This window comes from Pinus tabuliformis, chromosome 3_2, assembly GCF_031772625.1.
Source record: "Pinus tabuliformis cultivar Carrire ecotype Pingquan chromosome 3_2, CPIR1, whole genome shotgun sequence".
NCBI lineage: Eukaryota > Viridiplantae > Streptophyta > Pinopsida > Pinales > Pinaceae > Pinus > Pinus tabuliformis.
The window spans coordinates 884,548,451-884,571,416 of record NC_142302.1 but is presented as its reverse complement, the minus strand read 5'-3'; the positions used below and the strand labels follow the sequence as shown (position 1 = coordinate 884,571,416).

The 22,966-nt window shown below is 39.6% G+C and overlaps 1 protein-coding gene and 1 pseudogene across 2 annotated transcripts in view; one reads left to right on the top strand and one right to left on the bottom strand.

Moving 5' to 3' along the window:
* Positions 1-7,372: 7,372 nt before the first annotated feature.
* LOC149183431 (uncharacterized) lies at positions 7,373-9,849 on the top strand (annotated as a pseudogene). Its single transcript, XR_016257181.1, has 2 exons — positions 7,373-9,149; positions 9,443-9,849. The product of XR_016257181.1 is annotated as an uncharacterized LOC149183431 (transcript).
* Positions 9,850-11,529: 1,680 nt separating this feature from the next.
* LOC149183430 (uncharacterized) overlaps positions 11,530-22,966 on the bottom strand; it is a 306,545-nt gene continuing 295,108 nt past the window's right edge. The window contains exons 6-7 of the mRNA XM_089418727.1: positions 11,828-11,911; positions 11,530-11,711 (exon numbers count right to left, since the gene is read on the bottom strand). Coding sequence (XP_089274853.1) covers positions 11,586-11,711; positions 11,828-11,911 — 210 coding nt within the window. The 3' untranslated portion in view covers positions 11,530-11,585. The remainder of the gene's footprint in view (positions 11,712-11,827; positions 11,912-22,966) is intronic.

The window sequence follows — 22,966 nt, the reverse complement described above, 5'->3', positions numbered from 1 at the left end:
ATGTAATCAAAAACATAGATTGTCTCCTGAGGCAAGGTAGGCAAGAAAGTTTAACATCAAATTGAGATTAAATGGAATGGCAAGACTGCTGAGGAGCTGACAAGGGCATAGAGGATGAATCCTTGTCAAATAGAAGAAAACATTAAATATGAACAAACTTAAAGGCAGAGCATACAAAATATGAATTCTACCTTAACACTTCATTTGTTCAATTGGAAACGATCATGAAATGAAATGAACACATAACAGGCTATACATGAAACAGAGGACACAAATGTTAAATCTCATACCACAGGAATCTCAGAAGCCAGAGCTGTGTATTTTCATTAAAATCTCTGTCAAAGACTGTACAATGGAAGCTCTGTTTTCTCTTGCACGCACACCTCTCAGAATTCTCTCCCCCCCAAAAAATGATTTTTCAATACTTTAAAAATAAGTTCCTCTCTGGGGAAACAAATCGATCCAACAACAAAGGTGTTGTTTCAACTTCAATTACAAAAATTAGAAAAGGGTGTTTCATCTATTCTAAAAATAGAACAGCGTCCCTCTAAATCTTCTGATAATTGGCTAATTAAGAGGCAAAACTGGAGCGCAGATCCCCATAGGATCAGGACTGAAGTCTTAAATCGAATCCCATTCTTTGGCTGTGATAGATAGTCTTGACTTATTTTTAGCTTGCCACGTTACATTTGTCATTTTAATAAAACAACCTTTAAACTAAAATTCTGCCAATTCAGCTCATGGTGACAACTGTACTGAGAGAGGTTTGCATGGTTGCATTCAACGTTTAATTTAAATTTATTTGTAGGAACAACCCAATAGCCAGAGTTATAATATGCCACTCATCGAACTCCAACACGTCCAACCACATGCAATATGGTAGCATCAGCAATAGCTCACAATCCGCCTTCTAAGAGCCACATCGCCCGTAATCCCACAAAATCTCCAAAGGATCCCAACAATCGCTGGCGGAAATCATGGAACAAAATCCTGTACGGGGTAATGAGGCCAGTCGCTAGTTGAAGCGCACGATTTCTGTGGAGCCGAGATGTTGCTGCAAATTGTTATCATATCAATTGGCCATATTCTGGTAGTATTGTTCCAGAATTCCGCCGATGGTGCTCGGATAACTGCCCACTGCACTATGTTTCATGGCCAACAAAGAGGATGTTGAGAATGAAATATAGTATTTGTTCAGTAGAAAGCCTTCCGTCATCCATGACAATGTTGAGGAGGTCGTCATAGTGTATGTCTGGAGGTCTTTTTCTCTCGTCCATGGTCTTTTTCACAAAGTCCAGTATCTTTGCTCTTGGACTTCAACGCTTTCCTGCGACTAGTCCCGGGAAGATTTATAGGCACAGAGGTGGCACCCTTCATGAGATCATCTGTCTCAGGCTCCCCATGATTGAAGCTCATCATCTGTTTTGCCATCACATTGAAAGTGAATTTCTTGGCTTCGAGCTGTGCAGAGAAGGGGCGCTGCTCCATCTTCTCCCATGACTCGAGTGTTAGAAGTGAGTGTTTCTCAATATCACCCAACAATTGGCTCATAATGTTGCCAATGCTTATGAAATTTACAGCTATGATTCGCATGCATTTATGCATTTTGTCTGACCAGAACGAGCATCGACCATTTTCCTAGAGGTGACTGTGGTTGGCAGAGAATCTTCCATATTAGCTGCAATAGGAGGCAACAATTCGGACCCTTGTCCCAACAATTGCATTGATTGAGCTATAAATGGATTATGAAACTTCCACCACCTGAGGTAGAAGAGTCCTTCAAACTAGCTGCCATAACAACCATCAATTCTGGATCTTCATAATCTAATGTATTTTGCAAAGATTTGATAGCAGTATTGTATATATGACAGAGCCGAGACTCATCTAGTGCTGAAACAGGTCAATATAATAGTGACACTGAGACTATAGGGATGTGATTCCATGATGGCTTCAATACTCGGCAACTTAAGCTTGTGATTACAGCCCCTGGACCATCCACCCATGCTAGACGTAGAGAAAGAAAATTATATATGACCCATGCCTCATATATTTCCCGAATCGAATTAAAGTAAATTGATTTATCGCCCATCACCAGAGACATGAATGACATTGTCGCATATACCGGCACCATGAAGATAATGCGAACCATATATCGCTGATATGTTGGCTCTGTGTATTTCCAGAGATGTCTGTTGACAATATGTACACAATGCTTACTAGCAGCAACGCAATGACACAAGACATCAATCAATCTCAAAACAACCTTCAGGTATTGTGCCAAATTAACTGCATCTAGATTATTCAGAAATTCAAAGTAGATATCTATTATCACTAGAAGGCTCCCTCTGCGTAAGGCTAACTGTCCAAGGTCATCCTGAGCTCCAACGCCAATAGCTTCAAGCTGCAATAAGATACCCATCTCGCAAGGGGATTCTGAACTGGAATTCTCTATTGATCGTATCCCTCTTATGGAGTTTTGCAAAACCTCCTCCAAAACAGAATCATACCTTATGTGCTCTGAAAGACAGGCCTGTACAATCTCATCCAAAGAAGTTTGTTGGCTTGGCATAGTCAAACTAAGCATTTCCAAAACCGTCTGAGCGTTTTGAATACAAGCTGCACCATTGCTTGAGCAAAGCATGTAAGTGCCAAAAGGTCTGTATGGGCTGCTTGGAGAAACAAAGATCTGATTCAGAAGAGTCCTGGCAGCATCTTGAATTAAAGAATCAGGCACATTTATGCCCTGCCAATAAGAACAAATAGTAGTAAAGGGCTTAGCAATTGACTCAATTGGTGCAAGGAGCATCCTAGGAACAATATCATGCTTGGAAACCACGTGACAAAAGTTGCCTCCTCAATTCTCACGCCCAACTGCTTCAACAAACCTTTCATTCCCGACCAGAGGGCAACCAAATGTGATACAAAAGGGAGAGATTTGCCTTAGCCTCTTTTTCAAGACAACAGACTAGCAAGACGGAGTCTAACATCGGCTCCAATGGGGATGGCAGCTGCCGATTCTTGGAGGTGCCAAGAACCGCAGAACTTTGGGAGAGCAGACAGTGCCTCCATCCATTGGGCAATGGAGTCATCATTTGAACAAATCGACACAACTCTTGACTCAATTTTCAAATTGAAACTAAACTCAAACTGATTCGATCTCAAGACTGAAATGACTAAAAACTAGCTTAACATAACTTCAAACTAAAGCTGCCATGAAACTGGAATAAGATGTTGCCCTTTGGCTGCTTATTTATTTACAAAATCTACCCTACTTTGCTGTAAAAACACTAGATCAGGTAATACTAAAATGCCAGATCAACCATTCAAGTAAACCTGAAAATGATGCCGCTCGAGAATGCTTCCACGAGGACACAGATGTAATTGCTGGCAGCCCTTCATGCACGTAATGAGCTTGGTCACGTACAAGACAGCCTGATCTATCAATCAAACTGAAAAACGTGTCCATGTAAGTTGCCATTGGATCGCGGAAGTCGGACTCTGTTGGCTGCCCCAACTCTGCAATACATACTTCCAGCTGCACACTGTCAATTTAAACATCTGTAGGCAAGTCTGTTATTTCTTGTTTCGATGGAGGAAGGATTTCCAAGAACTTTTTAGGGTCTTGGAAATTATATGATTGGATCTGCTCATCTAAACATTGAATCTCCTTCTCAACTCTTTCAACAACTAACTCGCAAAATCTAGTTTTAGTTTCAAAAGGGAACTTTGGAGATTTCAACCAATGAAGCAAGGCACTGAAAAAATCTTCATCAATTTCAGAATCTGCTAACTCATTTCTTACTTCTTCTACAGCTTCACACAGGGCAGGGTTTGCCACATACCCCACCATTGCATGAATGGATCAGCGAGCACTGAACTGTTTGGATCGAGTTGGAGTCGCCAGGTGAATGGTTCAGCCTGCATATGTGTCTGACTGCTGTCCACCATTAGCATCAGATATGCAATTTGATTTCATGTACTGGGACAAGACAATCAACAAGTCGAATGTTCTCCCCAGTATGGTCGCCAATATGTTAGCGCTCGAATTTGGCCTCAGGCTGAGGAAGGCAAAATCCAAGGCAACATCAAACCACTTAGCCTCGTAGTTAGCCCTAAGAGGATAGGAGAGGGCTCTCTCTGGGTCTATCTCGGCCAAAGGTCTTCAAAGGGCTGAGATGACTAATAAAGAACACTGATTTTAGGCTAGTAAACAGATTAAAAAAGGGATTTTTAATAAAATGGTGGGGTTTTTCTGGGCTGCATGGGGCAAAGAAACAACTTGAACAGAGAAATGTAATCAAAAACACAGATTGTCTCCTGAGGCAAGGTAGGCAAGAAAGTTTAACATCAAATTGAGATTAAATGGAATGGCAAGACTGCTGAGGAGCTGACAAGGGCATAGAGGATGAATCCTTGTCAAACAGAAGAAAACATTAAATATGAACAAACTTAAAGGCAGAGCATACAAAATATGAATTCTACCTTAACACTTCATTTGTTCAATTGGAAACGATCATGAAATGAAATGAACACATAACAGGCTATACATGAAACAAAGGAGGACACAAATGTTAAATCTCATACCACAGGAATCTCAGAAGCCAGAGCTGTGTATTTTCATTAAAATCTCTGTCAAAGACTGTACAATGGAAGCTCTGTTTTCTCTTGCACGCACACCTCTCAGAATTCTCTCCCCCCCCAAAAAATGATTTTTCAATACATTAAAAATAAGTTCCTCTGTGGGGAAACAAATCGATCCAACAACAAAGGTGTTGTTTCAACTGCAATTACAAAAATTAGAAAAGGGCGTTTCATCTATTCTAAAAATAGAACAACGTCCCTCTAAATCTTCTGATAATTGGCTAATTAAGAGGCAAAACTGGAGCGCAGATCCCCATAGGATCAGGACTGAAGTCTTAAATCGAATCCCATTCTTTGGCTGTGATAGATAGTCTTGACTTATTTTTAGCTTGCCACGTTACATTTGTCATTTTAATAAAACAACCTTTAAACTAAAATTCTGCCAATTCAGCTCATGGTGACAACTGTACTGAGAGAGGTTTGCATGGTTGCATTCAACGTTTAATTTAAATTTATTTGCAGGAACGACCCAATAGCCAGAGTTATAATATGCCACTCATCGAACTCCAACACGTCCAACCACATGCAATATGGTAGCATCAGCAATAGCTCACAATCCGCCTTCTAAGAGCCACATCGCCCGTAATCCCACAAAATCTCCAAAGGATCCCAACAATCGCTGGCGGAAATCATGGAACAAAATCCTGTACGGGGTAATGAGGCCAGTCGCTAGTTGAAGCGCACGATTTCTGTGGAGCCGAGATGTTGCTGCAAATTGTTATCATATCAATTGGCCATATTCTGGTAGTACTGTTCCAGAATTCCGCCGATGGTGCTCGGATAACTGCCCACTGCACTATGTTTCATGGCCAACAAAGAGGATGTTGAGAATGAAATATAGTATTTGTTCAGTAGAAAGCCTTCCGTCATCCATGACAATGCTGAGGAGGTCGTCATAGTGTATGTCTGGATGTCTTTTTCTCTCGTCCATGGTCTTTTTCACAAAGTCCAGTATCTTTGCTCTTGGACTTCAACGCTTTCCTGCGACTAGTCCCGGGAAGATTTATAGGCACAGAGGTGGCACCCTTCATGAGATCATCTGTCTCAGGCTCCCCATGATTGAAGCTCATCATCTGTTTTGCCATCACATTGAAAGTGAATTTCTTGGCTTCGAGCTGTGCAGAGAAGGGGCGCTGCTCCATCTTCTCCCATGACTCGAGTGTCAGAAGTGAGTGTTTCTCAATATCACCCAACAATTGGCTCATAATGTTGCCAATGCTTATGAAATTTACAGCTATGATTCGCATGCATTTATGCATTTTGTCTGACCAGAACGAGCATCAACCATTTTCCCAGAGGTGACTGTGGTTGGCAGAGAATCTTCCATATTAGCTGCAATAGGAGGCAACAATTCGGACCCTTGTCCCAACAATTGCATTGATTGAGCTATAAATGGATTATGAAACTTCCACCACTTGAGGTAGGAGTCCTTCAAACTAGCTGCCATAACAGCCATCAATTCTGGATCTTCATAATCTAATGTATTTTGCAAAGATTTGATAGCAGTATTGTATATATGACAGAGCCGAGACTCATCTAGTGCTGAAACAAGTCAATATAATAGTGACGCTGAGACTATAGGGATGTGATTCCATGATGGCTTCAATACTCGGCCACTTAAGCTTGTGATTACAGCACCTGGACCATCCACCCATGCTAGACATAGAGAAAGAAAATTATATATGACGCATGCCTCATATATTTCCCGAATCGAATTAAAGTAAATTGATTTATCGCCCATCACCAGAGACATGAATGACATTGTCGCATATACCGGCACCATGAAGATAATGCGAACCATATATCGCTGATATGTTGGCTCTGTGTATTTCCAGAGATGTCTATTGACAATATGTACACAATGCTTACTAGCAGCAACGCAATGACACAAGACATCAATCAATCTCAAAACAACCTTCAGGTATTGTGCCAAATTAACCGCATCTAGATTATTCAGAAATTCAAAGTAGATATCTATTATCACTAGAAGGCTCCCTCTGTGTAAGGCTAACTGTCCAAGGTCATCCTGAGCTCCAACGCCAATAGCTTCAAGCTGCAATAAGATACCCATCTCGCAAGGGGATTCTGAACTGGAATTCTCTATTGATTGTATCCCTCTTATGGAGTTTTGCAAACCCTCCTCCAAAACAGAATCATACCTTATGTGCTCTGAAAGACAGGCCTGTACAATCTCATCCAAAGAAGTTTGTTGGCTTGGCATAGTCAAACTAAGCATTTCCAAAACCGTCTAAGTGTTTTGAATACAAGCTGCACCATTGCTTGAGCAAAGCATGTAAGTGCCAAAAGGTCTGTATGGGTTGCTTGGAGAAACAAAGATCTGATTCAGAAGAGTCCTGGCAGCATCTTGAATTAAAGAATCAGGCACATTTATGCCCTGCCAATAAGAACAAATAGTAGTAAAGGGCTTAGCAATTTACTCAACCGGTGCAAGGAGCATCCTAGGAACAATATCATGCTTGGAAACCACGTGACAAAAGTTGCCTCCTCAATTCTCACGCCCAACTGCTTCAACAAGCCTTTCATTCCCGACCAGAGGGCAACCAAACGTGATACAAAAGGGAGAGATTTGCCTTAGCCTCTTTTTCAAGACAACAGACTAGCAAGACGGAGTCTAACAGAGGGTTTAGGTCGTTTTGGAGAGTAGCAGCAACGTCTATGGGGATTTACAGGAGGCTGTTGTTGAAGGCAGGTTCGGGCTCGTGTTAGCGCATGAGATGTGCATTAGTGGGCGGAGGGCCATGCGGGGCGTGGTGATGTCTCAGGCGGCACTGGACGCTGCGGCGGAGAGGCGACGAAGGAAGAGGAAGCTGCGGATCGATCCTCCCCTGAGTGCACTGCAGCGTAACCGAGATTACGCCTGGCAGCAGGCGCAGAGAAATCCCAACCTCCCTGAGTTGATAAACGTGCTGGTGGGGGACAGGCTGAGCCTCCACAACCGCATCCAAACCCTGTGCAGGGCGGGCAAACTGCAGGAGGCGATAGAGGGCGTGAAGGCAGCCATGTTTTCTAGGATTCGCCCCACCGTTTTCACCTGTAACTCCGTCCTCGGCGCCCTCCACCGAGCAGGTGAACATGCTGATGTGGTTTCCCTGTTCAATTTTGTGAAGCAATCTGGTGTTATTCCCAATCTTGTTACATACAATATAGTTTTGAGTACACATTGCGAAAAACTAGACATGGATGCCTCCTTCAACATGCTTAAGACCATATATGAAGCTGAAATGACACCCAGTAATGTGACATTCAATCATTTGATGAAGGCCCATTTTAGACTCCAGAAGTACGAGGAGGTCATGAGGCTTTTCTGGGAAATGCTTGAAAAGTGCCACGGGGCCGATCCACCTACATATGCTGCTACTATTGAGGGTTTCTGCAAGGGGGGTGCTATGAAGCAGGCAGAGGAGCTTTATATGGAAATGAGGAGGAGGGGTTCCATATTTAGTGAGCCAGTATTTTGTAATTTGATTGGGGGGTTTTCAATGCGGGGGAGATTCAAAAGGCATTGGACGTTTTTGACTTCATTCCGGAGAAGCTCGAGTGGACTGTCATGTCGTATAATGCTGTGATGGACGGTTTCTGCAAGGCCGGCCAGTTGCAGGAAGCCCTCCAGTATCTAGACAAGTTGGCTGAAAGTAATTTGAGCCCCAATGCCGCCTCATATACCATTCTCATGAATGGCTACATTACTCAGGGAAAATTACAGGAGGCCGAGAAGCTCTTTAGATCCATGACTGAGAAGGGTTGTATTCCAGATGCTTGTGCTTATAACACGCTGCTAGATGCCTACTTCAAAGAGGGTATGTTTGCGGAAGCTGAAAAGTTATTCGAGGAGATGGTGACCGAGCGCAGAGAACCTGACTCAGTGACATATACGATGTTGATTAATGAGTTTTCTAAGCGGGGTAAGGTGGAAGGAGCCTTGAAAATATTTGCCAATATGATAGAAGGTGGTTTAAAGCCAGATGTTAGCGTTTACAATAAATGGTTTGGTCTTTTATGCAAAGAAGGCAAAAATGATGAAGCTAAAAAAACTCTTTGAACGTATGGTGGATGGAAGCCAAAACCCTGATGTTGGTACATATGAGATACTAACAGAGGGGTTTGGCCAACAAGGGAGAGCTGAGGAGGCCAAGAAGCTCTTTCGAGACATACTTGAAAAGGGCAATTTGAGTGAGGACCTTGTTGCTTTGCGCACTGGAAAACTAAAGGAACCAAATGTTGCCAGTGAAGTGAAACCAAAGGATGAAGCTGCTGTGTAGGTTAGTTTAGTTATACACATGCAAAATTAGAATGGATATAACAATGATACATAATTTTTGGTCAAAATATATGTACACAAAGTTTCTTCTAGTGTATGACGAATGCAACACTTGCTTGTTAGATGTTTGCTTGCCAGATATGCAGCTTAATTATTTGCAGTCTCTGAAGGTTCTGTCATGATTTAACTTAGGCTTCATCTTCCGCAGAGACAGTATCCGATCGATTTGGTATTGTTTCCAATCCGAAACTCTAGTTTAGTTTACACGTTTAGGAGGTTACAGATATTCCAATTATTATAAAGTTGGCAAGAAAACTAATCTTTTGAAGAAAAATTTATATTGACAGCTTTGTTGTATGCTTTAGCAAAATAGTGCTTTCAAGTTTGAATTTCACATTCTAGCCTTTTGGTTACTAAGACCATTTGTGTCTATAATATTTCGTGCAATAGTTCTGCAAATGCTGCAAGCAAAAAAAAATTAAATATTAGCATACGTTTGACATGTTGAATTGTGCGATGCAGGTTTCTTAAAACGTAAAGGTTTTCAGTGACTCATTATGCTGTATTACTGTGTGTATATACTTTTTAGATGGTCCCGAGTTTCAGTCATTATAGATAGTTTATATAGAAGAGAGTTTAGCCTATTGTGGGTCATTAGTCCCAAATTCCATGACAGATAGGCACTGGTTAATTTGTAATAAATTTTTAACTGTCCTTCAATTTTGTTTTATTATGGGAGAGAAGTAATCTCAAGGGCTAGTTACTCGTACCATTATTTGTAATGGGACAAGTGTAGTATAAACCATTATTCCTGGGGTAGCCAAAGGCAACTCAATTTCTTCAGACATGCAATGTAAACTCAATTGTATAATATTTGCAGGTGATCCCTGGGCTTGGTATTTCTTAGTTTATTATAACATTTAGTTACACATCATATATCGATAGGAAACTCTGGATGTTGTTTACTGACTTGAACGAACTAGTTTATGCTTGTTTTGCCTTCACTAAATGGCAATATGAATTTCCTTCTATGATTTGTATCAGTTAATGTTCAATAGTAAATGTAGTTCTACTGATTGCTCAGAGAAGAAGCTATGGGATTCCATTCAAGCTATTTTTGATGATACAAAAAAATCTGCTGTGCTTGGTGAGAGAAGAAATGCAAATTGAACCATGAATTTTTAAGGGGTGATTCCAGTGATTTTTGAGGGGTGATTTTAGTGATTAACAAAATAATGGCTCAAGTTGGAAGGGTATACTGAGTTAGGAAACATGTTTCCGTTGTTATTTCACCCAGAAACCACTAAGCTGGGGTTGTGAAGGTGGAAGGGCATAATGAGTCAGAAGACGTATTTCCATTGTGTTTTCACCCAAAAGCCACTAAATTGTGCTTGTTGGCCACCGTTTTTATTTAGCAGAGTTTTGGCATGATACTGCCACTGGATTATGGGTGCATCCTTTCTAGCTCATTTATGAATATGGTTACTTATTAGTTGAAGAATGCTCGCAACGATGTTTTTGTCTATACCTGATATTAAATGGTACCTTTTTGTCTATACCTGATATTAAATGGTACCCTTAGCAACAATGAAGCAGCAACCATTGTGCAGCCGGGTGAAGGGTTTGGAATGAAATGAATTTATATTATATACTGTTTATCTGTAACAGCATATAATGTAGAAGTATCCCTGCACAAATTCCATCCATATACAACATTCAGCACAAACATGTGGTATAGGTTTTCGAAAGTTGAAATTTTGCAGCCTTTGGAGCCTTAGTATGTGATGAGCCAATTGAAGGTACATAAGGTAAATAAGTAGGAAATAAATCATAGAGTGAACAATTATGATGGAGGCATCATATGGAGTTCTGTGAGAATGGTTTACTGGATATTTAGAACTTGGTAGAAGAGGTACATGGGTTCAGAGAGTTTTAGGAAGCCTTTATCTATGGATTCTATTTTGTTATTCCTTCTAGGAACAAAGAAATTCCTTTTTACATACGTGCTTGATCATAACTCGAATTCTGTGTTCCTTTCTAATTCTTCATATGTTCAGGGCGCTTGAGCAAGCTCTTTGGTATGACATTTTGATTTACTCATTTGTTTTAGGCGCAAAGTAACACCTTGTTAAGAACTGTGCTTGTTCGTTTTGATAATGTTTTGGATTTGTCCCTCAACACTTTCTAAATATTCTAGGTTACCACGAAAAAAAAAAAAAATGTACACAGTCTGGATATGGTCCTTACACCACCCACTTATTACTGTCATGTGATTATAACAATCCAAGTACTAATGAAGTTATTTTCAACTTAAAAAATTGGAGGCCATATACTATATGCACTGTTAAAGCATGCACAGCACAGCTCAACATGATCTTTGACGATTCCTGATCTCTTTGTTTTGCCAAGCGTTCAATTAATAAATGAGATTGAATTTTTTTTTCATAATTTCCTCTCAATTTGACTTGAGGTTTATTTAATTTGGTAATCCAAGTTACATGTTCGATTATACAGATGTGAAAGTCACAGAGCCAAGTTGGAGGCTATTTCTGTTGGATTTGATCTGGTATTATACTATTTTATACAATCGATATCTTACTAGCTTGGCATATTATGAAAGAAACCAAGCAGAACGCCTATTTTACATCCGGAACAGTAATAAATATCATGACCCAAACAATGGTTTAGATACGTAATCATTCCACTCATCGGGCATCCTTTCTCGATACTTCAGCAGCTTGTAAGTTGCATATGTTAAAGGTATACCCCACGCATCATGATCTTTAGGTGCCTACATGGTCACTTACATCCCGTTAGAAACCTTTTCTGCCATGCATCAAAACTAACTGCAAAATGCTTCTAAGAAATAACAACCAAATAGTTCAACAGAAGGGGAATCTTAAAAACCTTAGGAGTCCTAATCAGTTTCATTTCTGCCTCCTCCAGGGTTTTGCGGCCTTTCTTTGAATTGCATTCGTTGCAAGCAGTAACCTGGTCAATAGATAAGCAGGAGTCCAGGCAGAATTAAACATAACTAGAAATACAAATATGATAAGCATGAATCCAGGCACACTAACTTCAATTGATAGCCAAAATATAAATGTAATTGTTCAATTCAGTCAATAAAACTTGCCGTAACATCAATGAAACTCATCTGAAAAACATTCAAATGATATACTTTCTTCAATAATTACTTTGTTGGTGACAATCTTGAAAGCAGTAACCCAATCAGAATTTAACTCGTATATACCTCTATTATTTAAAAATAGCCTGGCTCAAAATCACCATCAAACCAAGCAATTTATAAAGTATGAAGCAGTCAAACCAGATTGTTTTTCAAGTTCAACCATTTGTTATGTTTATGAAGCTAAGCAAGTAGTGACCTTTCTTGCGAATACAGCTGTAGTTGTTTTAGCATTGTACAAAACCAAAATGCTTAACAGATGGGGGATAAAGAAAATTATGGGTATGCTCTAAGTGAATGACCAAATAATTTTCCATCTAAGTCACTGGATTCGTCCTAAACCCCCTACGAATCCCGAATCCAGCGAATCCGACACAATTTGGTCTGGATTCGTGTCCAAATCATATGACACGTCGTGTCCGTTTCCGACACGTCGAATCTGAGGTCGTGTCACGATTTCCAAAAGCGTGTCGCGATTTTGGGACACGTGTCCTGTTTCCAGGACTCGCTAAGCTCAATGCGGGAAAGAAAAGGGCGTGTTTGCTCATTAATATTTTTGTTTGGCAAGTGATTTGTGCTGTTGGCAAGTGATTTGTGCTGTTGCAGCAAGGAGTAGAGCATTTTGGCAGCTTCATGATCAAGTCTAGGCCCTAGTATTGATATGCTATTCATGGTAATGTTAAATTCTTAAAGTAAAAGTGACATTCTCCTTAATCTTCATTTTCATCCTTTTACTTAAATTTTTAACATTACCATGAAATGACTCAGGATGTTTGAGTGGTTCCGGCCTCATTGGATTTCATATGGAGAAAGTAGAATTTTAGATTTCATTCAAAATCCAGCAGACTTATCAGTTTTTCAGGATTTTAGGATTGGGGGATTGCAATGTTTCCATTGAATTTTGTCATGTATTAGGGTATGGAACTCGTATTTAATCAAGAGCACCAAACCAAGAGCTTCTGAATATGTCACTCCCGCTCCCGTTTTCGCTCCCACTCCCCGCTTTCGCTTCCGCTCCCAAGTAACACTGTTCCTGATGAAATGGGTCTGGACACCACTGTTGAGTTGGCATTGGCCAACATGGATCTCAATGATCCAGTGCTAGAGCCTGTTAGGTTTGATGACTTAGAGGGGTCAACCTCCATACCAGCAGATGCAGAGGCGACTATGGATACAGGGGAGGAGGAGGATGCAGAGGAGAGATGTGGGGACCATGATGATGGGGACAATGATGTTGATTCTGATGTTGATTGATGCCTTGAGGCTTGTATACCTGTAGTTGTTTTATATTTTCTATTTCTATTTGCCATTGGCATTGCACCAACACTACCTATGTAACACATTTTGATTTGATGACTTAATGAGAAAACTACAATTCTCAATGTGTTTATCTTACTATCTTGTAGTTGTAAGTTGTCTTTCAGTTATGAATTATGAATCATGATTTAAATTTTTAATAGATTTATCATTTATGTGACCAGTACCACTGACATTTATTTGAATTTTGTATGTACTGTGCATGCTAATAGTTATAGATGAAGATCTATGTTTGAAATCAATAAATTTGTGTAAGAAATATGATAATATCTAATTTTTAATATATCTATATATATATATATATATATATATTTTAAATATGTATATATATATATATAATAAAATAATATATAACGTGTCCTGTTCCGGGGGGTCAGCGTGCCCGAATCTGACACCACGAAACTCGAATCCTACGTGTCCCGAATCCCCGTGTCAGGTGACTTAGTTTTCCATAAGTTTATCACTTAAAGATGGATTAATATGCCTGCTGCAAATTGAAATGCCTGTCCAGACTATCAATTCAAAAGCTTTTCCATTTTATAATTTATATAACAAACCAAGCATATAGAAATATCAGTTGTTCTATGCTTTCAACCTATTTATTGCAACCCAGGTTATTTCTTGTATATTATATCAAAAAGTAAGTGTACCAATATACTATTGTAGCTACTTGCCTTCTCAAACTATTGGTTTAATGCATATGTTTCAGCCTACAATTACATACCTTTTATAATTATTATCTTTTGATGCAAACAGTGAATGAAACAATCAAATATGATTGAAAATGCAAAAATGTCATTTGTGTTGAACCAGAACCTCACGTGTACTTTCATGAAATCCATTTGAAAAGTTACAACATAAATGTTTTAACTTTCAACTTTTTAGTGGTCATTGTTGTGTTCAAAGTTCCTACATTTTAACTGTTATGAATAAAATATAAATATAATAATAATAAGAAGAAATAGTTAATTAAATAGTAATTAGTTAATCAATAGGCATGTCCCTAAGGACATGACCATTCATGAAAGAGTACCTGCCTAGGTATATAAAGCAGACTTTCATTTGTAACTCAATCATCTCACTTGTATTCAAATATACTTTTATAATATATTATTGTCCTATCATGGATGTTTATATATTTTAGATCTTCTAAAGTAGTCTGCTGCGTATACAAACTTTGTTTGTTACATTGCTATTAGAGTTGTTCGATCCTCTGGCCGTTGAACCGCTATAGTGAACTAGTCTGATCCGGTCTTTGACCATCAACTTCTGTCAAATTTGTTGCCATGTAATCAAGTGTTTCACTACATAGTTGGAGTTCTCCATTCTGCTAGTTTCCGCCAATTTAAGCTTCTGGCTATTTAAAAAAAATAAAAATAAAAATAAATAAAGTTTTATTTAAAAAAAATTATAAAAAATAAATAAAAGGGAAAAAAACAAGTCATAAATTAAAAAAATAATACTAATTAATTATATAAAAAAACGAAGAGTTAAAAAAGCACACAGTGGTAACCTATCTTGTCATCTGCATTCGCTCCCAGCACTGCTGCCAACGTACACCGCCTAAACCACCATTTGCATCCGCACTCGCTACCCATGCTGCCGCCAATAGACACCACATAAACCACCATCTGCATCCGCACTCGCTACCTGTGCTGCCGCCAACAGACACCGCCTAAACCACTGTCTGCCCCTGCATCGACAGTTCAAAAAAACAATGTTGCAGATGCCTGTGCCATTAGCCAACCATTGCGTTGTCCTCACCCGCAGCAGCCATCTCTGCACCCTGACGTCGACAACCAAAGAAATTCACAGTCGCGGTACACGTGTCAAATGTTACAAGTAACCTCAGTTGTGTTCGGTTCGTTGGTTCGTTTGGGTCGGTTCATTGGTTAATTTGTCGAGTATATTAAAGGTGTTTGAAATTCGAATGTAAATTTTGTTTTCGCCATATGAAAGCGCCTTCTGAATCATTACGTAAATTTGTATCAGTCGTTCATTGAATTGGTGGTAAGTGTCAACTTCACCATTGAATTTTAATATTCCTAGATTATTCGAACAAAAATCTCAATCTTTTGAACATAGCATACGGGTCATACCCTATTGTTTCCGATTCACTAATTCATTTGTCATCAGCCTCGATCATCTGTTGCCATTGTTCCTTTGAATTGACACAACTCCTCTAAACACACATAAAAAATTATATATATATAAAATTAATTCGACAATAAATTAATTAAGTAAAAAGGGCAAAAGTAGCAACCCTTTGAAGTGAAAAGAAGGTGGCTGGAAAATTAATGAAATTTTGAAGCTGGGTCAAATATTAAGGTTGGTCAAATATCGCACCTGCCCAAAGGTTAGTAAAGTCACCGTGACATTGAAGTGTAGTAGGTAAAGTTATTACAAACAACAAATATTATAAAACTACTTTATTATATTTTAGAAAATATAAATAGAATTCAAGGGATTGTTCAATAAAAAGACTTATTATATTTGGAAAAAAATAAATTTCTCTTACGAAAACTATAAACCCTTTGGTCAAAGTATCATTTGATAAAATTGTCGACAATGACAAATGGGAGTAAATCTCTAGAGAAAAAGAAAAAGAGAAGTAAAAAAAATGATTTCCACAAAGAACAACGGTTTCTTTTCAAAATGTCCCTTTTGTTCAGAAGGATATTCTAATTGTCAAGAGTCATTCAGAAATCAAAATGTGGTTTGCAGAAAATGTTACAAAACTTTTACCTTAGTCGAATCTCTAAGTGATGCACAAAAACAATCAATCGCAAGAGATATAGAACAATTAATGGCAATATTTAAGCGACAACATGCAGATTTTAATAAGGAAACAAAGAAAATGGAATCCAAATTGCAAGTGGAATGCCCATCATCACTCCTACAAAACAATGTAATCCAGTGTACCGAGAAAGTGCAGTTGAAAGATCAAGAGAAAGCCAAAATAAACAAACTTGGCAAAACAAGAAAGCGTTACAACAAGAATATGAAGATCTTGCGGATATGCATTACAAAAAAGTAATGGAAAAGAACAAAGATTTCTCGCCTCAAGGACCACATTGAAAAATTAATTGCACAAGTCAAAAAGACTAAAGTCACAAAGAAGGAACTCAAGAAGTACTTATACGAACAAGAAGAGGAAAATTTACATTTAAAGAACCTTAATAAAAATCTATTAGAACAAATCAAAAGTTTAAAAGATGAAGAAAAATATATTAAGGTTAAAGTCAACTATTCAGAAAATGAATAACTTCCACGTCTAAGGAATCATAATCAAAACCTTCTTACGCAAATAAAGAAGCTTAAAAGTGACAAAAAGTCTATAAAAGACAAGTTAGAACAATGTACTCAAGAAGAAGTATCGAAATCCCCATTCGTAACAATTCAAGTTAGAGATAACGAAACAAATATTGACCTAGTCAATATCGCAACTCAAGAAGACAATATACTACATGAAGTGAAGATGTACTCAGAAGTTGCAGTTCAAGCAATGGAAATTTCAAGTGAAGATTTCACAATTAATCAAGCGAATGTCGTACCTAAAAGAAACCAGATTCCTTTAAGAAACCATGAAATTACCACAAACAAATTGAGAGATCACATCATAACTCCTTATCGCCATCCAAATTTAAAAAACAGATATCTCAACCAAAAGCAAGTGACTTATGTTCCCAATAACGTCGATGTCACCATAATTCAATCTTGTAATAAAAATCCATCTCAAGTTTTCAGTAACCTCAAGATTTGACAAAGATTGATTTAGGATGGTCAGATCCCTTCTCAGTGCGACAATTTTGTTTATCTATTAAAAGATCCTATCATCTTGTATCAACGAAGATGACAACTCCAAGAATTCGAAGAGTTCCAAAAGATGCGAAATGATTAAAAGAAAAAAAAATAGATGATACTTCTTGTCAACAATAAGCTTTGAGGACAAAGCTTTTTGAAGAGGAAGGCAATGTTATGAATAAAATATAAATATAATAATAATAAAGAATAGTTAATTAAATAGTAATTAGTAATCAATAGACATGTCCCTAAGGACATGACCATTCATGAAAGGGTACCTGCCTAGGTATATAAAGCAGACCCTCATTTGTAACTCAATCATCTCACTTGTATTCAAATATTCTTCTATAATATATTATTGTCCTATCTTGGATGTTTATATATTTTAGATCTTTTGTAGTCTGCTGTGTATACGAGTTCGTTACATTAACTTGCATCAAAACCCATTTCAGAATGTGTTAAATTGACAACTAGAGCCAAACTCCATGTGGGTCGGCTTAGTTATGGCAGCTGATATTTTTATTGGATCCCTCTCGTCGAGAGGTGTAGGATTGATCCAAAGATCATCCGATTCCAATAAGTATTTATGGAGATATGAATTTATTTTGTTTATGTAATTATTATCAAGCCGACCAGCACTTATGCAGGCTCTAGAAGCCCAACCGATGTGTCTATTCATTATCCACATTTTAGTATAAATTGGTGAGGATTTGAAGTCATTTTGGACAGGTATTCTTGAGGTGATCTCCTCTCCACGTCTGGGTTTTTGGAGGAGAGAACCAAAAGAATACGCTGGCCTAAAAGGAGCCCCAGCTGCAAGATGATGCCCTACGCCGGTCATGAAGACATATCTATGCTGGTCATGGAGACAAGTCATACGCTGATATATATAGGTTATGGAGACAGTCATTACACAAGACAGTCAACGTAACTGCTCCGTTGTCATACGGAAGAACCACAGTATAATCTTAACGTTGTTCCATAGGCTCTTATACGCTGTCATCTATATGCATAGCAATGAAAAATATATGTATATACATTGTCGTGACTATATCCAACAAAGTCTATACGTAGTCCAAATTACAGTCACGTAAATGCCCTAAACGTTGTAAAGGAGGGAGACCTTGTGCTGTTAATAAATGAAGGCATCTACGCAGTGCATACGCTGTCATGAAGACAATATATGCACCGTTACAGAAACCCTACACAATGTTCAACGCTGGTTATACACGTTGTTCATGTTATATATATTTACGCGCTGTCCAACGCTAGTTATACACGCTGTTAATACATACACAGTTCATACATACTCATAAGCAGTCATAATAGAAGTCAAGGTATAGAGCCATTGTAAATTCCTGTAGCCGCAGTCATGTATTGAATCAATACGCAGTTCATAATTGATGAAATACGTGGACATTTCACGCTGTAGCATGCGATGAGCAGTAATATACGCTGTTGTACATAGGCACAGTAATGGTTATATATATATATGCTGGACTGAACATGCGATGAGCAGTAATATACGCTGCTGTACATAGGCATAGTAATGGTTATATATATACACTGGACTGTACGTGCGATGAGCAGTAATATTAGCTGCTGTACATAGGTTAGATATATACGCTTCAATATGGAACACTGATATATACAAGTCATATTCATTATGGGAAATTGTCATATTGATGATGCATGGAACGCAGATGTATACAAGTTAAGGCATCACATAAATGAACTCAGTCAAGGCAACAAGGTAAGGAACACGCTGTATGAAACGCTGTCATATAACGCAGTCATAGGCAGCAGCATTACGTGTGATCTGGGCAGCATGATGAATGGGCAGCATGATGCAAGAGATAATGGGCAGCATTATGAGCAGCATGATGAGTAGCATAGGTGCATGCTGACATGGAGCATGGACAGCATCATGATGGGCAGCATGATCAATGAGATCATGGACATGAAGGGCAACATGATTAGAAAAGCATGGTGCAAGATGCAGTGGTGCAACTAGAGAACCAGATGCAACACGATGATAGGTATCAGTTGAAGTAGAATGTCTTCAACTGATCTCATCATTATAGGAGATGAGCTATGCTTAGATCTAGATAAGTCAAAGTGTTAAATTCTGTTGTAAATGTACTCTGTCTCTCTTTCTTTGCTGAACTTTGAAGATAAAAGAAGATTTGATCAAAGGGTTTCCCCACACATTGTGGGGTTTGTCCCTGGCTCGCGCCATATCTTGTGTCCTCTTGCCTTGGCTTGTCTTCTGCGATTTATATTTATGTTCTATCTGCAGTTTATCTTAATGTTGATGTGATTGCTAACTATGAAAATTTAAATAAATTGCTCTAGCATAGAACATACCTAATCTTAACATGGTACCAGAGCTGAGGTGAAGACAATGCCCAAGCAGGAGTGAAAGAGCAATCACCGAAGATAGTTGGGACAAGACAAAAGGATCTATGGGTTCCTCATAATTCACCTAGGGTGAAGTCAAAGAAGAGAATGTTATCAGAATGGTGCAGCGGAAGATTCTGATGGTCCATCTTAGAATCACTTCATTGGGAAGTTCGGATCTAAGGGTGGAAGGAAAGGCGGATGCCTTGTTGAAATAAGTTCGGTCATTATGCAAAGGAGTGTCCGAATGGCAGAGACACATCTCTTGATGAAGATAACAATCATTCCTGGGACATCTTCAATGATCAAAAGAATGACTGGTAATGCAGGTCATCAAGGAAATGGTTGACTCTTCCACGAAAGCAAGGAACCCCAAAATCTCTTTTATGTACCTGATCGAACTTGATGTCCATCTCGGAAATGGGAGTCAAAGGTTACAGGGTGGCACTTATCGATGGAAAGGTACGTGTTTGAACATAGATCTTTTAAAGATGTTTTTGAGTTCAGGGTTGTATCAAGTTGCAGGAAGTCCACTGGGGACCATGTCCATTGACTCAGCACCGGAGGTCTATGAGTCAGATGGTGACTAGGATGCCTGAATTCAAAAAGAAGCATGAAGGTACATATCTGAAAAGTACCGAAGGAAAATATTATAAGGGGACCATTCCCCTCATGCAGCAGGTTCACAGGTTTGGAACAACCCGAGGAGTTTGAGAATCATGATCAAGGAATCTCATGTATACAGGTGGGAGAAAGCCCTCTATGGCTTGAAGGAAAACACCTCGGGCATAGTATGAGAGGATTGATAACTGTCTAATGCAGCTGAGATTCACTAGGAGTGAAACCGATCCAAACCATTACTCGAAGGTTGTGGATGATAAACCTCTCATACCGGCACCTATGTCTGACAGGTGCAGACCCTCTCATTTATAGAAGACAGAGGGAGTTGGATTCTGAATGCGAGAAGATAAGCTGCAAGCTTGTGACTGCCTCGAGGATCTTAACTTTCAGAAGTTATATGGTAATGATGTCGGACCAGATTTGGGAAATGTCTCTGAGTTTCATAAACTCATTCACGTTGATGTTCTTGGAGAACCTCCGTCCGGACATCTGTGTTGCAGTTAGCATGGTGAGCTCATATTTGGTTGACTCTCACTAGATTGGTGCCACGAATCTTCTAAGATATCTTCAGGGCACAACTCTCATGAATTGAGATACACTGCCGGAAATATGAAACCACATGATTATTCGAATGATGAGTAGGCAGGCAGTATGGAGGATCACTAGAGCACTTCTCATTGCTGTTTCTCTTTCGAATCTGCCTCGATATCCTGGATGAGCAGGAAGCAGAAGTCGGTGACTCTGAGCACCACCAAGGCAGAATACATTGCTGGTAGTATGGCCTTCTGTGAGGCAGTCTGGTTGCTGAAGCTCTTCAGTGAGTTGTTTGTTCACATGATGAATAACACTATGATACTACGTGACAACCAAAGATGGGATTCGATTATTGAGGAATCCTGTATCCGTCGATTGCTCCAGCAGATAGACATCATCTGGGATATGGTAAGTCAATGATCAAGGAGGCTCCATCGCACTGAGATGATGTACAGGACAGAGCCCTGAGGAAAGATCAAATTTGTGATTTTCCCGAACGACTTGGAGTCATCGTGAGACCTTTGTAAAAGGGTCCTGCATGTTGCATACATTGAGCTCTGGGAGCTCTGGGGGGCTTGCGGTTCTATTGGAGCAACATACGACCACAGGGTGACTCACCCTCCCCTGGTGGTGCGCACTGGAACAAGATGATTCGCTCTCTTGTGGGACAAGATGATTCGCTCTCTTGTGGAACATGATGATTCGTTCTCCTGTGTAGCAGGATGATTAGTTCTCCTGTGAGGCTTGGATTGATGTGTTCTCCATGGCGGCCTGAATTGATGTGTTCTCCATGGCGATTGTAGCAGGATTGATGTGTTCTCCTGTGAGGACAGGATTGATTAAGTTCTCCTGTCGAGGCATCCTACCCATGGAGTCTGGGACTCATGGGAAGTACCTCTTATCTGATCAATGAGCAGGGAAATGAAGTTAGGGACCATAGTAGTACCAATGGACGCATCGTTGTATCTACCGTACTCCCTACGCTAGGATGACCTCCATTGATATGGGATCAATGATACTGGTCTGGGACCAGTGGTAGGAGTTGTACATACTATGACGCTGACTCCGGGTCGGCTGAGACTGGTCTAGGACCAGCAATACATACTCCGAGACTGACTTCGTGTCAGTGCAGTACTGGTCTAGGACCAGTGAGAGTCGTACATACTATGATGCTGACTTCGGGTTGGTTGAGACTAGTCTGGGACTAGTGGTACGCACTCTAAGTTTGACTTCGGGTCAGTGGAGAATGGTATGAGACATTCTCGATCAATTCTTCTTCTTCATAGTTCAGCAGAGCTAAGCAGAGCAGAGCTAGCAGCGTTGAGCAGAGCTAAGCAGAGTAGAGCTAGCAGAACCAGCAGAGCTAGCAGAGCCAGCAGAATTGAGCAGAGCAGAGCTAGCAGAGCCAGCAGCGCTGAGCAGAGCTGAGCAGAGCAGAGCTAGCAGAGCCAGCAGAGTTGGGTAGAACAATGCAGGGCACTGATGGCAGAGATAGTACAGTCGGACTTATGGATCAATGGATGGAGTTTTCCCTAGTTGAGAGGGAGTGTTAAATTGACAACTAGGGCCAAACTCCATGTGGGTCGGCTTATTTATGGCAGTTGATATTTTTATTGGATCCCTCTCGTCGAGAGGTGTAGGATTGATCCAAAGATCATCCGATTCCGATAAGTATTTATGGAGATATGAATTTATTTTGTTTATGTAATTATTATCAAGCCGACCAGCACTTATGTAGGCTCTAGAAGCCCAACCGACGTGTCTATTCATTATCCACATTTTAGTATAAATTGGTGAGGATTTGAAGTCATTTTGGACAGGTATTCTTGAGGTGATCTCCTCTCCACGTCTGGGTTTTTGGAGAAGGAGAGAACCAAAAGAATACGCTGGCCTAAAAGGAGCCCCAGCTGCAAGATGATGCCCTACGCTGGTCATGAAGACATATCTACGCTGGTCATGGAGACAAGTCATACGCTGATATATATAGGTTATGGAGACAGTCATTACACAAGACAGTCAACGTAGCTGCTCCGTTGTCATATGGAAGAACCACAGTATAATCTTAACGTTGTTCCACAGGCTCTTATACGCTGTCATCTATATGCATAGCAATGAAAAATATATGTATATACGTTGTCATGACTATATCCAACAAAGTCTATACGTAGTCCAAATTACAGTCACGT